This window comes from Aspergillus tubingensis (genome assembly GCF_013340325.1).
Source record: "Aspergillus tubingensis WU-2223L DNA, scaffold_8, whole genome shotgun sequence".
NCBI lineage: Eukaryota > Fungi > Ascomycota > Eurotiomycetes > Eurotiales > Aspergillaceae > Aspergillus > Aspergillus tubingensis.
In genome coordinates this window covers 3,794,885-3,807,425 of record NW_023336282.1, presented here as the reverse complement: position 1 = coordinate 3,807,425, position 12,541 = coordinate 3,794,885, and the positions used below count along the sequence as shown (strand labels likewise).

Sequence of the window (12,541 nt, the reverse complement as noted above, 5' to 3'; positions counted from 1 at the left end):
AAGTGGGCACCCAACAAACCACACACAAAAGCGGACAGATCACAAACCCACACCATAAGTTTCCCTCCCCCCCAAAAAGGGAAATATCAAGGGAAAAAAATAAAATGGAAAAAGCCATCCGGTGGTCCCCCACCTCCACGACAGGCGAACAACGCTTCCTCTCCGTGGACGTGACGGGAAAAGCCTTCCGATTGTGCAAGGTAACCTCATATGAGCGGGGAGGTCGTCTGGAGCATGAAGAGCTAGCGACGCATACGAAAGTGCCCGCGTTCCGGGCATTCGATTGGTCACCGGTGGATGAATCGTTAGTCGCGGTGGGCCAGTCGTCCGGGGATGCGACGATTCTGCGCATGAAGAGCGATAGTCAGGAATCGTACTCGTTTCCGATTCGACATCAGCGGTACTGTAATGCGGTTGCGTTTAGTACGCATGGGTTGCTGGCTGCGGGGCTGGACCGGGTGCGCAATGACTTCTGTTTGAATATCTGGGATGTTAATCAGAGGTTGGCGAGTAAGGCTGTTAAGGGGTTTGTGGAGCCGTTGAGGAAGTTGGCCAGTTCGGAACCTATTACTAGTGTCAAGTTCTTTAGTGATCAGCCGGATACGTTGGTTACGGGGGTGAAGGGGCAGTTTGTGAGGATTTATGATTTGAGAGGTGAGTCCCCTCTTTGATTTCTTAGTGAGGTGGGTGGTGGATGCTGATTGAAGCAGAGGGACCTGGAAACCCGTCGCTGCAGTTTCCCACGCGCTGTGTGCATAATGTGGCTATTGACTGGCTTGATGAGAATTATATCGCTTCTTGTCAGGCCACTAATGATCCGACTATCTGTATCTGGGATCGGCGCATTGGGTCGCGCTTCATTACGCCCGCTGTTGGACCGGCAAATGCCCTGGAGACGAGCCAGCTGGGACCGTCGCTGGAGTTTGGGAATGTCATTGCGCCCAAGTCGACTATCTGGAGTTTGCGCTTCTCTAGGACCAAGAGGGGCTGTCTGGGTGTGCTGTCCAATACGGGGCATTTCAAAACCTACGACATTGTCAAGGAGTATCTGGACGAGGAGATGCGCTCGTCTATGGATGAGACTCTGGGTCAGGGCTCGGCGAGGAACTACCCCGAGCAGATTTATACTAAGCACGTCAGAGATGTTGTTACGCCGTACAACCATCCGTCTCGGGGATACGATGAGAAGGACAGGGTTGTGGCATTTGACTTTCTTAATATGAGTCCGGGCAATGAGCCCAGCGCCATTACGATTTCCGGGAACGATGAGGTGAATATTCTCACCGCAAAGCCTCCAGCGCCACCCGTGCGGCTTTCGTCGCAAGGGACCTTGGTATGGGGCACTTCGGATGAGGATTCTGACTTCCGAGCGATCAATCCCCAGTCCAGTCACGGCTTGAGCATTTCGGAGATGGTGGAGGAAGTCCGCGAACGAGCAGAGTCTGATTCGAATGGGCAGACTTCGCAGAAAGGACGTCGGGCCGGCAATCGGCCAGCCACGCCTTTGTCGAGCCGTGAGGCGAGGGAACATGCTTTGTCGTTGGGGACCTTGGGCGGTCAGCTGCCTGTGAAGGATGCTCTGACTCTGTTGTCGGTGAACCGGTTTCGCTGCAAAGAAGGCTATCTGTTTGACGAGGCACGGAATAAGAAGATCCTTGCTGATGACCCATGGCTGCAAGGCTTCTGGGATTGGGCTGAACGTAAGTGCGGAAACGAGTATCACGGGATGTACTAATTGCAGTAGGTGCACGCTCCGACTCTAGCAATGAATCTATGATTATCAACGGGCTAGATCTGAATTACCTGGGCGTTTACGATGTCTGGAACAACGATTTAGGTAGGTAGTCTGGTTTCCTGGAGTACGTGCATGGCTAACTCCAACAGGAGAGAGTCTCAATAACCGACGAGTCGGTGGCAACCCGGCATCTGACATTCACGAAACCATCGTGGAACTGGTTCAAGATCAGCTCAACCTCCCCGAGACGAAAGGCTGCGAGACCGAATACCCCGAACATCGCCGGCTGTGCCTGCGACTTTGCGGCGCAGCGCAATCGCACCGGGAGCTGGAAGAGTTGGTCAAGACATTGTCCGCTGACAAGCAGCACACCAAGGCCGCTGCGCTGGCCATGTTCCAAGACGAAGCGAAACTCGCGTACCTGGCTCTGCGGAGCCACGAGCCCACACAGGCTCATAAACTCCTCGCCATGGCCATCGCGGGAGCCGCGAAAGGCGACACCGACGCAGACTGGGAAGACACTTGCGCTGAGATTGCCAAGGAGCTCACCGACCCCTACGCGCGAGCAATTCTCGCGCTCGTGAGCAAGGGCGACTGGCGTTCTGTCATCCAGGAGACCACTCTTCCGCTCAGATACCGGATCGAGGTAGCGCTGCGCTGGCTCCCGGACGACGACCTGACAAGCTATCTTCACGAAACCACCACCACAGCCGTCCAGCAAGGCGACATCGAAGGCATCCTGCTGACCGGACTCAACCATTCCGCCATGGACCTCTTCCAATCGTACATCAACAAGTTCCACGACATCCAAACGGCCGTACTAGCAATGAGCCACACCGTCCCCCGCTTCATCAACAACTCACCCGACCGCGCCCGCTTCGAATCCTGGCGCGAGACCTACCGCCAGCAGATCAACGCATGGAAATTGCAACTCGAGCGCGCACGCTTCGACGTCGGCTCCCGCAAGTTCGCCGTCACCTGGGACGGACGCAAACTGGTCGACCCGCCCCGCCAACAAGTCAGTCTCACCTGCAACTACTGCACACGACCGCTCACACAGCACGACGCTTCCTCACAACTGACCCCCTCGGTGACGGGCGAAGTCACACACCCAACGCCTGGCAATCCCCTCGGCAGCGCCGCCATGTCCGGCACAGTGTGTCCACGCTGCGGGCGCCATATGCCACGGTGTGGAGTATGCACGCTGTGGCTGGGAGCGCCGGACCCGATGTCCAAGGCTTGTGTGGCGGCAGATGCGGCGGGACGACGACCGTCTGAGACGGAACTGATGCGGAGATTTATTGTGTTCTGCATTAATTGCAACCACGGGTTCCATGCGCATCATGCGCGGGAATGGTTTGCGCGGCATAAGGTGTGTCCGGTGGCGGAGTGTAGTTGTATTTGTGATCGGTGATCCTACTTGGGATGAGTATACGGATGGGATCAGGTTATGGGATTGTTTGATTCAGAGGGATGCGTTTTGTGATATACCCATTTCGCGGTGTTTGATAATTTATGTCGATGCCTGGAGTATAATTAGAGATAGATGGGTGGGAAGCATTAATAGTATATTGAATCATCATTAACTGTACTATAGTTAACTGTATATCATTCATGTGATAGAGTGAATAAGATCGTGAATGAGATAGTAGATATCGGGGAGCATAAGTGGGCCCGCGGAGGTGGAAAAGTTCCGCCGAGCCCCTCCATCTTCCCTCCGCACATCTCATTGACACTCCATCCCACTTCATTCTCATTTCCAATTTCCCAGTTACGCTTGATTCGCTCTCTCAGAAAGTCATCATGCCTAAAGGTCGTCCTCCCGCCAGCCGCGCCGTCACGGTATCGAAAGCACTGAGCCTGCTTCTCCGTCACGCCGCCGAAAAAGAAGGCCTCCCGATAGATGCGCAAGGCTACGCCAATGTATCTGATGTGGTGCGTCTTCCACAGCAGAGCCATGCCCCAAGAATAACTTCCCAGCTAATATGAACTACGATATATAGCTAGCATGGCGCAAACTCAAATCTCTCAAAGTGACCTTCCCCGAGATCGTCGACGCCGTCGCAAACTCCGATAAGAAGCGATTCGCGCTGCTATACACCCCCTCTACAACCCAACCTACACCAGCCGCTACAGAGGCAACTCCTACATCTACATCTACAGAAACCACCAGTACAGAAACTGAAACAGAACCTGAATCACAAGAATCCACCGACACAACCACCACAACTACCGCCCTCGCCGCAACCACCACCGACCCCAACCCCTCCCACTACCTCATCCGCGCCACACAAGGCCACAGCATCAAGACTGTCGAAGCGGCCCACCTCCTCGAAAAACTCTCCCTCTCAGACAAAGACAAACTCCCGCGCACCGTCGTCCACGGCACCTTCCACTCCGCATGGCCAGCCATCTTCTCCTCCGGCGGACTCCGCTGCATGGGCCGCAACCAGGTGCATTTTGCGACGGGACCAGCAGTGGAGGATGTGTTGGCGGGGAATGCGGTGGCCGCGCCGGGACAGGTTATTTCGGGGATGCGGAGGGATGCGCAGGTGTTGATTTATGTGGATTTGGAGAAGGCGTTGAGTGCGGGATGTCCGTTTTGGAGGAGTGAGAATGGGGTGGTGCTTAGTGAGGGGTTGACTGTAAATAAGGATGGGGATGGGGATGGGGGAGAGAAGGTAGTGCCATTGGAGTTTGTGGATGTGGTGGTGGAGCGCAAGATGGGCAAGATTTGGGAACGTGGACAGGTGGTGCAGGAGTGGCCGTCGGAATGGGCGCAAAAGGGAGGGAAGAAGAAGGGGGGTCCGACGGGAAAACATCATTCTTAATTTCATACTTAGTTAGTATGTGCATATAATGGTGGATAAATCGTATGCAACCATCAGGCAATTGATCAATCCGGCGTGGGGAATCATCTGAACCAAACATTGACATACAAAGTAACATCCGAAGCGTGCGGGGAAGACCATCGGAAAAGTCCATCCGATCAGAGCCTAAGAGGGCTTTCCGACCAGCGACAGCGAATCCGGGGGATCCATTAACAATTACCCTACTAAGTAGTAACTTATTTAGTACTTAACTAGTTACTACTATATAAACCACCAAGCACCACCATTCATCTTAGTTTAACTCTACTAATTCCCCTCAACTCTCTCCTCTCTTATACCCATACACCCCTCATATACACTACACATACCCAACAAAGAACACAATAAAAGAAAAAAAAGTATCCAAAATGCCGCGCTTCGACCCCAACTTCACCGACAACGTCATCAACAGCATGGGTCCAAAAACGACCCCGCGCTTCCGCCAACTAATGACCGGTCTAATCCGCCACGTCCACGACTACGCGCGCGAAAACGAACTCACCGTCGATGAATGGATGGCCGGCGTGAAGCTCCTCAACTGGGCTGGTCAAATGAGCGATGATAAGCGGAATGAGGGACAGCTTGTTTGTGATGTTATCGGATTGGAGTCGTATGATACCCTTTACCAAACCCCCTCCCCACAAACCTATACTAATAGAGAATCTACAGTCTAGTAGACGAAATCACCTACACCCTCGCCTCCGAAGCCCCCGACGCCCCCACCGCAACCGCCATCCTAGGCCCATTCTTCCGCGCCGACACACCCTACCGCGAGAACGGCGCGAACATTGTACTGACCCCGCCGCCCAATGGCGAGGGCGAAATGGCATTCATGCACGGCCAAGTCGTGGACTTTGAGACTAAGAAGCCGCTTGTCGGCGCCACGGTGGAGGTCTGGCAGGCTAGTACGAATGGGTTGTATGAGCAGCAGGATCCCCAGCAAGAGGAGTTTAATCTCCGTGGGAAGTTCAAGACAGATGAGCAGGGGAGGTATAGCTTTTATTGTTTGAGGCCGACGCCGTATCCTGTTCCTGATGATGGTGAGATCCCTTTATTCTTATTGTCGGTTTTTGTGGGTGGTTGGCTAATTATGGTGGTTGTTGGGAATAGGTCCCGCTGGAAAGCTGCTCGAATTGATGGATAGACATCCGTTTAGGCCCGCGCATATTCATATTATTGTACGTTTATCTCCCTCCCCCTTTCATATTTTGGTTGGTCTTGCTAATAGGTATGGTGATGGCAGGCTACATACGACGGCTACAAGCCCCTCACGACGCAAATCTTCGATTCCAAGGATAAATACCTGACTAATGACTCGGTGTTTGCTGTCAAGGATTCGTTGATTGTGGATTTCGTGCCTCGCAAGGGTGATCCTCAAGCTGGTCTTGAGTTGAACTATGATGTTAAGTTGGTGCGGGCGCCGGCGAACTGATCTATTTTACTTTCATAGTATATATTATTTTTTTTATTTATATTTTGGTGCTATGATTTGTGGTAAATTGTATGGTATGAGCGATTGTCTATCAAAATGGTTCTATGATATTCTTCAATTCGATGGTTTAGTACTATGTAGAGTGATTTGGTCATGTTTCGTAGTGTAGCTTCGTCAGATATCTAAGCATACCAAGCTCATACTCTATGTATAGAATTCACATGATAACATCTCACCCAAACAGTCTACAAAGTCTGCACAAACCCCCCAATAAGCCCTCCCACCTCCTCCGGCGCCTCCACACAATGCCAATGTCCCACCCCCCTCAACACCTCCAACTTCTTCTGCGCACTCGACACACCCGCATGAATATGCTCGCACCCCTCCATCGACGCAGACTTATCCTCCTCACCCGCAATCAGCAGATACGGCGCCGTGACCTTCGAGTAATCAATCACCGGCGCATTAGCAATCGCCAGACACAGCGCCGCGTAACCCTTGGGGTTCTGTCCGATGATCAATTCACGAATGAACGACTTGACGAGTGCGGAGCTGCGGGTGCCGGTTGCTCCGTTGGGGATGGTGTTTGCCATTGGTTCCATGCCGGCTGGGAGAAATGTTAGTTTGATGACTGGTTTGCTTGCTTGCTAATTGGTTGGTTGGTCCTGCTCACCCTTTAACACTGTCTCGCTGCGCTGCGTCATCACCTCTGCGAGCTTCTCGGACGGGTGGGTAGGTCCAATAGCGACGACGCCTGATATGCGGTCGCTGTATTGTGCGCCGAGCAGGGTTACTACCAGCCCGCCCATGGAGTGGCCGACGGCCACGGCCTTGGGCACTTGTAGGGCGTCGAGGACCCCGATGACATCGGATGCGATGGAGGCGATGCTGATGGCGTCGCCGGTGTATGTGGATCTGGCTGAGCCGTAGGTATCGAGGGTGATGCAGCGGTGGTTACTTAGGTATGGGAGGACCGGAAAGTAGTAGTTCTGCGACGAGCCCAGGCCGTGGATGAATATGATGGTTTGGCCGGTGGCCGGAGCACCGTCCGGGTGGGTGTCGGCGTAGTAGATTTGGTGGTTGTTGACGGTGAGGGTCGGCATGGTGTCTCTTCTGATGTGGGTTTCCAATGGATTGTGAAAGTGAGAGGAGGGAATGTTGAGAGGGGAGATGCTTGCCGGAGATGTTCGATCGATCGGATATGCATCTAGCTCTTCTGGCCGACGTCATGTGCGGGGAGGAGCTGTGGCCTCAACTTTTTGGTCTCGCTTTCCACCATGACTTTTCCTTTCCGATATTCATCTTTCCTCGCACTGCATCCGCTGCATGCCAATACAGCTTACCCATATTCACCCTTTCTCTCACCGTGGTGAATCCGTCGGATCGACGGCTTCGTGGCGGGGAGGCAAGCCGCCCGCTTATCACCGCCCGAGCCGACGAGGGGCGTCGCTATCCGACAGGCGGATCGCCTTCGGGTCGGAAGCGCTTTGTTTATCTGCCATATACTATAAAGTATTCGTTCGGATCACACGGCATCCAGCGCAACCAGTGCTTGCTCGAATTCTTCGTCTATTTCGAATTCATGCCCGTATTCTTCGAGGAGGAGTGCCGTGTCGTCTTGGAAGGAGTCGGCAGTTGAGGGGTGGGGTTGGTTCTCCGGCTGAGCCTCCGGCTTATCGTGCAACGCAGCTTGATCCGGCGCAGTAGTATTTCCCGCCTCTTTAATGATATCCTCATCATAAAAGATAGAACAGTCAGAGAACTCATCCTCCTCTTTAGCCCGGACCTGCTGTTCACCCTCATTATCACCCTGATCGCAACCCGTAGCCTCATCCCCATGATCCCCGCCCTCCCCCTCCCCTTCATCCCCAGTATCCAAACCCAAATCCAAATCCAAGCCATCAGCCTCAGCTTCAGCAGCATCAACAACGGCCTCCAAATCCTCCAAAAGATCCTCATCCACCTCCGTATCCCCACCCTCATCTACCTCTGTATCCCCACCACCATTGCTACTCTCCCCCTCCTCCCCATCCTTCCTCTTAATGAAATTAAACAACAAAGGCTGACTCGACGGCGGCACGGGCGCATTCGGATCCGGCAACCCCATGCGCCCTAATCTCCTGCGTTCCTCTCTATCGCGCGCCTCTTTCTCCGCTTTCTTCTTCTTATTCGCGACTCGTTTCTTCTCCTTGTCGCGCAGCTGCTGGGCGCGTTTCTCGCGCTCTTGTTCGCGCTCGATGCGCGCAATCTGCGATGCCGTGAATTGAAAGCGTTTGTTGCTGCGCTGGTACCGGCGGCGCACGGTGCGGGACTTTTCGAGGATGATGCGCTTGCTGGGGGAGGAGGGCATTTTGGGGGATGGTCGGGGAGTGAGGAGGAGACATTTGAGGGTGAGGAGGCATGTCTTGTCGTAGAGGAAGGAAAGGAGGTTATTGTGGAGAGGCCATGGGTGTGTCGTAGGTATTATCGATCGATGTTGTTGATTATAGTTTGTATGTACTCCGTAGTTGGGGTGGAATGCGGAAGGAGGCCGCGACGGGGATATGTTGTGCCGAGATTGGATCACCGCTTGTTTACCCCGTTTGACTCTTATCTTGGTTATTGTTGTCTGCTTTGTTTCCGTTCACTATTGTCTCGCTCTATTCATACTAACTTCCATTCAGCGACTAACCCCACCTTGTCTAGAGTGTTCATCTACAACTTCGAATCCCTCGCCGGATCCCAACTAACAGGCGCATACTCCGTCGTCTGCAACTCCTCCATATCCTCCGCGGACAGCTCGAAATCAAACACCTGCGAATTCTCCACGATTCTCGACTCGGTCACAGATTTAGGCAGCGGCACGTATCCCTACACACATACACCTCGCGATTAGCATCTTTAACACCCATACACAAAGAAAGGAAGAAAGAAAGAGAACTCACCTTCTGCAAACTCCACCTCACCAAAACCTGCGCCTCACTCTTCCCATACTTACTCGCCAACCTCCTCAAAACCGGCTCCTGCATTCTCTTCGCCTGCACAAGCGGCGCATACGCCTCCACCACCGCCCCCCTCTTCCTCAACCAACCCACAATATCCTCCCGCGCACACCACGGATGGATCTCATACTGCCCGACGGAGATCTCCCCGCCCCCTCCGCCCCGAATATACTCCTCCAGCTCCTCTAGATGCCGGATCCCGTAATTCGATACCCCCAGCGAGCGGATCTTCCCTGCTGCTTGCGCTTCGACGAGGGCGCGCCATGCGCCGAGTCGGCCGCTGCGCCCGCCGTAGGGGGCGTGGAGGAGCATTCTACATTATCCCCGCTGTTATTAGCATCTGGATGTAAAATCGTAAAAGTAGGGGATGGACGTACAGATCGATATACCCCAATCCCGTGGCAGCTGCTAGACTAGACTCGATCGCTTCTTTGGCTTTCTCGTAGGACATGTGCGTGGTGGGGATCTTGGTCGTGTAGAAGATTTGGGAACGTGGGATGTTGGAGCGGCTGATGGCGAGGGCGCATTCGGCTTCGTTGTTGTAGAGTTGAGCGCTGTCGATCTAGTAATCATGTTTCCCACGTTAGTTGGGTGATGTTGGAGAGGGGCTGGGGGTGGTGTGCGTACATGACGGTATCCGAGTTCCAGTGCTTTGAGGGTTACGGATTCGGTGACGTCGGGGGGACTGTTCAACGAGTTAATTGATGAGGTGGCTTGGGTTAGGATGGTAGGGGTGAGTAGGGATGCACGTTTTATAGACCTATATAATCGATTCACACTTTAGTTGAGACCTTGATCTGTAGATGAAGACAAATAAGAGAGGGCTACTCACACCATATCCGAGAACAGGTATCTCATACCCCGAGACCATTTTCTTGGTCGATTGTAGTGAGAGGGACATTTTGCTCAGTATATCCTGTTTCTATTATTCTTGGTGAGAGAAAGGTGTATGCAAAGGTGATTCGGAGCAAACGCTAGACTAGAATGCCAATTACCCAACAAGAAGAAATACGAGACTAATTTATATCCTCCACCGGAGCCTAAGGTACCCCCCTCAACCCGGGAAATGAACCATTATCAAAGTAATGCCGCTCATTCCGCCCCACGTCAAGAAGGGCATGGGGGTTTAAGTTAGTACGTACGAGCGGAGATGGAAGAATTCGGGTTTAGAGGGTCCGGTGTGGTGTGCTAATTCCAATTTTCGTATTTGATACTATTTGATGCTATATGCCTGACAATTTTGATCTGTGGAGATGAGCAGTCTTCAGACTCAGTCTCTGCTATGATGTTCATCGGATAGACATACCCACTATGATACATCAACCCACTGGGATAATTATTATCTGATCATCTTATCTCCGACCAGGGCTTAGGTCTTAGGGTTCCGCCTCTTATCGATAGTCAAGCCTCGGTCAGATGACACAACATCGCTAGTCCGCTTTGGGACGGTCCCGCAGCTGGTGGGTGGTCCTGGCCTGAGGCTGCCGCCCGCAAGTCAGTTTGGTCGTCATCATCCAGAGCCTGATTGGAAGGAGGGATTTGTTCGTCGGAGACGGTGACGATTTTACCTATCTATATCTTTGAGTGGTTTTGATACTGCTTAGGAGGTATCTGACTACTCAGCATATAATTAACGTACTGAAAGACATCTGCTACCACGCGAGGCTGTCTGTCCCAGTTACCAAAACATTACCCCGCCGTGCGAGGAACCCTGCTGCTCTACAGCCAAGATGCGTCTCATCAAGAACAAAATTGAGCACAATGGCTCCGGAACGGTGACCTTGTGTCCTGAGGAGCCTGAGGACATGGTACGGTATACTCTGTTCCTGGTTGAGGGGTAGCTCTTTGTCTAACTAACGGCTTCAGTGGCACGCATACAACCTCATCCGGCCGAACGATCTCCTCCGCGCCAGTGCTATCCGTCGTGTCACCACAACTCAGGAAACCGGTTCTACTAGCTCAGCTCGAGTCCACTTGACGCTCGAGATCCGCGTTAAGAACCTTGATTTCGATCCGCAGAGCTCGCAGCTACATGTTAGCGGGACAATTGTGAACGAGACGGCCCATACGAAGATCGGACAACACCATACGCTCGATCTCGAGCTGAATCGGAACTTTACGCTAGAAAAGGAAGTTGGAGCGGACGGTGAGGGCGTCGGATGGGACAGTATCGCGGTGCAGATGTTGAAGGATGCGGTAGATGAAGGGGGACAACGGAGGGCGGAGGCCGTGGCCGTGGTGATGCAGGAAGGGTTGGCGCATATTTGCTTTATTGGGCAGTTTCAGACTATCCTAAAGCAGAAGATTGAGATGTCCGTGCCCAGGAAACGGCATGGCGGGGGTGATCATGATAAGGTGGGTTGTACCATGATTATCTGTCTCCGTGTTGGGGTTGTTTGTGTATGCTGACAGGTTGGGGTGGGGAAAGGGTATGTCGAAATTCTTCCAGGTTACACTCGATACGCTGCTGCGCCAGCTGGAATTCAACACCAGTTCGGCTTCACTCACCAGCAGCGAGACCGTTCGACCGGTTCTCCTTGCATCGCCAGGCTTCGTGGCCTCCGGATTCCAGAAGTACATCCAGTCGCAGGCATCCACTTCGACCCCGGCACTTAAACGCCTCCTACCCAGTATTGTGGTTGTACACTCGGCTTCCGGTTATCTGCACTCGCTAGCGGAAGTGCTGCAGTCGCCAGCTGTGAAGACCATCCTTGCCGATACCAAGTACGCGCGCGAGACAAAGCTCATGGACGACTTTCTCGACCAGCTCCGCAAAGAAACCAACAAAGCGACATATGGTCCCCGCGAGGTTGAATTCGCTGTCGACCAGGGTGCCGTTGGCCGCGGTGGCGGCGTGCTGATCATCTCCAATCGGCTGTTCAGGTCACAGGATGTGGCGGAGCGCAAACGCTGGGTATCGCTGGTAGATCGGGTACGGGATGTCGAGGGTGGTGAGGTGCGAGTGCTTAGCTCCGACCATGAGAGTGGAAGGCGACTTGATGGGCTAGGAGGGGTCGCAGCCCTGTTGACGTTCCCTATAATAGATGAGGATATAGAAGAGGAGGGGGAGGACGACCATTAGAGCCTATGTTTCGGGTGTGCACAGCCCGGGCACCTGCTGCTACTCCCTTCCTCTCGTAAACCCTGATGCTGGGTGTCTAGCCCCCGTAACGTTGAACGAATGCACGACTCTCATAGCTAGTGTGTCTAAGACGCTTATCATTCAAGAACCCGGAGAAGGTCCGAACGGAATGAATGCAACGGCAAAGACGTGTACAACATTCAGCAAGCCCGCCCGCTGAGGGGTTGGAAGACGACAGCGACACTAGAAGCGCAGTAACCATTCCTGGCGCTTGATTCTGGAAATCCTGTGCGCCGCCATGCTGGCGCAGAATCAACGGCAGGATTTGACGGAAGGCAATTCAATTAGATGCTAGGCAGACGATCATGTTGTCATCGGCGTGCGCAAGATAGCTGTGCCATGAACACTAGTCTTATCCCCGAGAAGCCAAAGCAGGCGGTA

The 12,541-nt window shown here is 53.3% G+C and overlaps 6 protein-coding genes across 6 annotated transcripts; 3 read left to right on the top strand and 3 right to left on the bottom strand.

Moving 5' to 3' along the window:
- Positions 1-104: 104 nt before the first annotated feature.
- Positions 105-4,566, top strand: AtWU_07548 (uncharacterized protein; the record flags this gene model as incomplete). Its single annotated transcript, XM_035502657.1, has 6 exons — positions 105-654; positions 711-1,700; positions 1,745-1,837; positions 1,885-3,107; positions 3,530-3,670; positions 3,739-4,566. 6 exons carry the CDS (start codon positions 105-107, stop codon positions 4,564-4,566), a joined length of 3,825 nt encoding a protein of 1,274 aa, XP_035358550.1.
- A 407-nt stretch (positions 4,567-4,973) lies between these two features.
- Positions 4,974-6,037, top strand: AtWU_07547 (intradiol ring-cleavage dioxygenase; the record flags this gene model as incomplete). The annotated part of the gene is made up of 4 exons (XM_035502656.1): positions 4,974-5,215; positions 5,275-5,645; positions 5,716-5,783; positions 5,849-6,037. The coding sequence occupies 4 exons, from the start codon at positions 4,974-4,976 to the stop codon at positions 6,035-6,037; spliced, it is 870 nt and encodes a 289-aa protein (XP_035358549.1).
- Positions 6,038-6,282: 245 nt separating this feature from the next.
- On the bottom strand, positions 6,283-7,140 carry AtWU_07546 (alpha/beta fold hydrolase; the record flags this gene model as incomplete). The annotated part of the gene is made up of 2 exons (XM_035502655.1): positions 6,283-6,644; positions 6,711-7,140. The coding sequence occupies 2 exons, from the start codon at positions 7,138-7,140 to the stop codon at positions 6,283-6,285; spliced, it is 792 nt and encodes a 263-aa protein (XP_035358548.1).
- A 422-nt stretch (positions 7,141-7,562) lies between these two features.
- Positions 7,563-8,387, bottom strand: AtWU_07545 (uncharacterized protein; the record flags this gene model as incomplete). Its single annotated transcript, XM_035502654.1, has 1 exon — positions 7,563-8,387. One exon carries the CDS (start codon positions 8,385-8,387, stop codon positions 7,563-7,565), a length of 825 nt encoding a protein of 274 aa, XP_035358547.1.
- A 344-nt stretch (positions 8,388-8,731) lies between these two features.
- On the bottom strand, positions 8,732-9,919 carry AtWU_07544 (aldo/keto reductase family protein; the record flags this gene model as incomplete). Its single annotated transcript, XM_035502653.1, has 6 exons — positions 8,732-8,887; positions 8,962-9,331; positions 9,396-9,580; positions 9,646-9,703; positions 9,768-9,778; positions 9,851-9,919. 6 exons carry the CDS (start codon positions 9,917-9,919, stop codon positions 8,732-8,734), a joined length of 849 nt encoding a protein of 282 aa, XP_035358546.1.
- An 829-nt stretch (positions 9,920-10,748) lies between these two features.
- AtWU_07543 (putative translation factor pelota) lies at positions 10,749-12,100 on the top strand (the record flags this gene model as incomplete). The annotated part of the gene is made up of 3 exons (XM_035502652.1): positions 10,749-10,826; positions 10,885-11,373; positions 11,447-12,100. The coding sequence occupies 3 exons, from the start codon at positions 10,749-10,751 to the stop codon at positions 12,098-12,100; spliced, it is 1,221 nt and encodes a 406-aa protein (XP_035358545.1).
- Between the last annotated feature and the right edge of the window lie 441 nt (positions 12,101-12,541).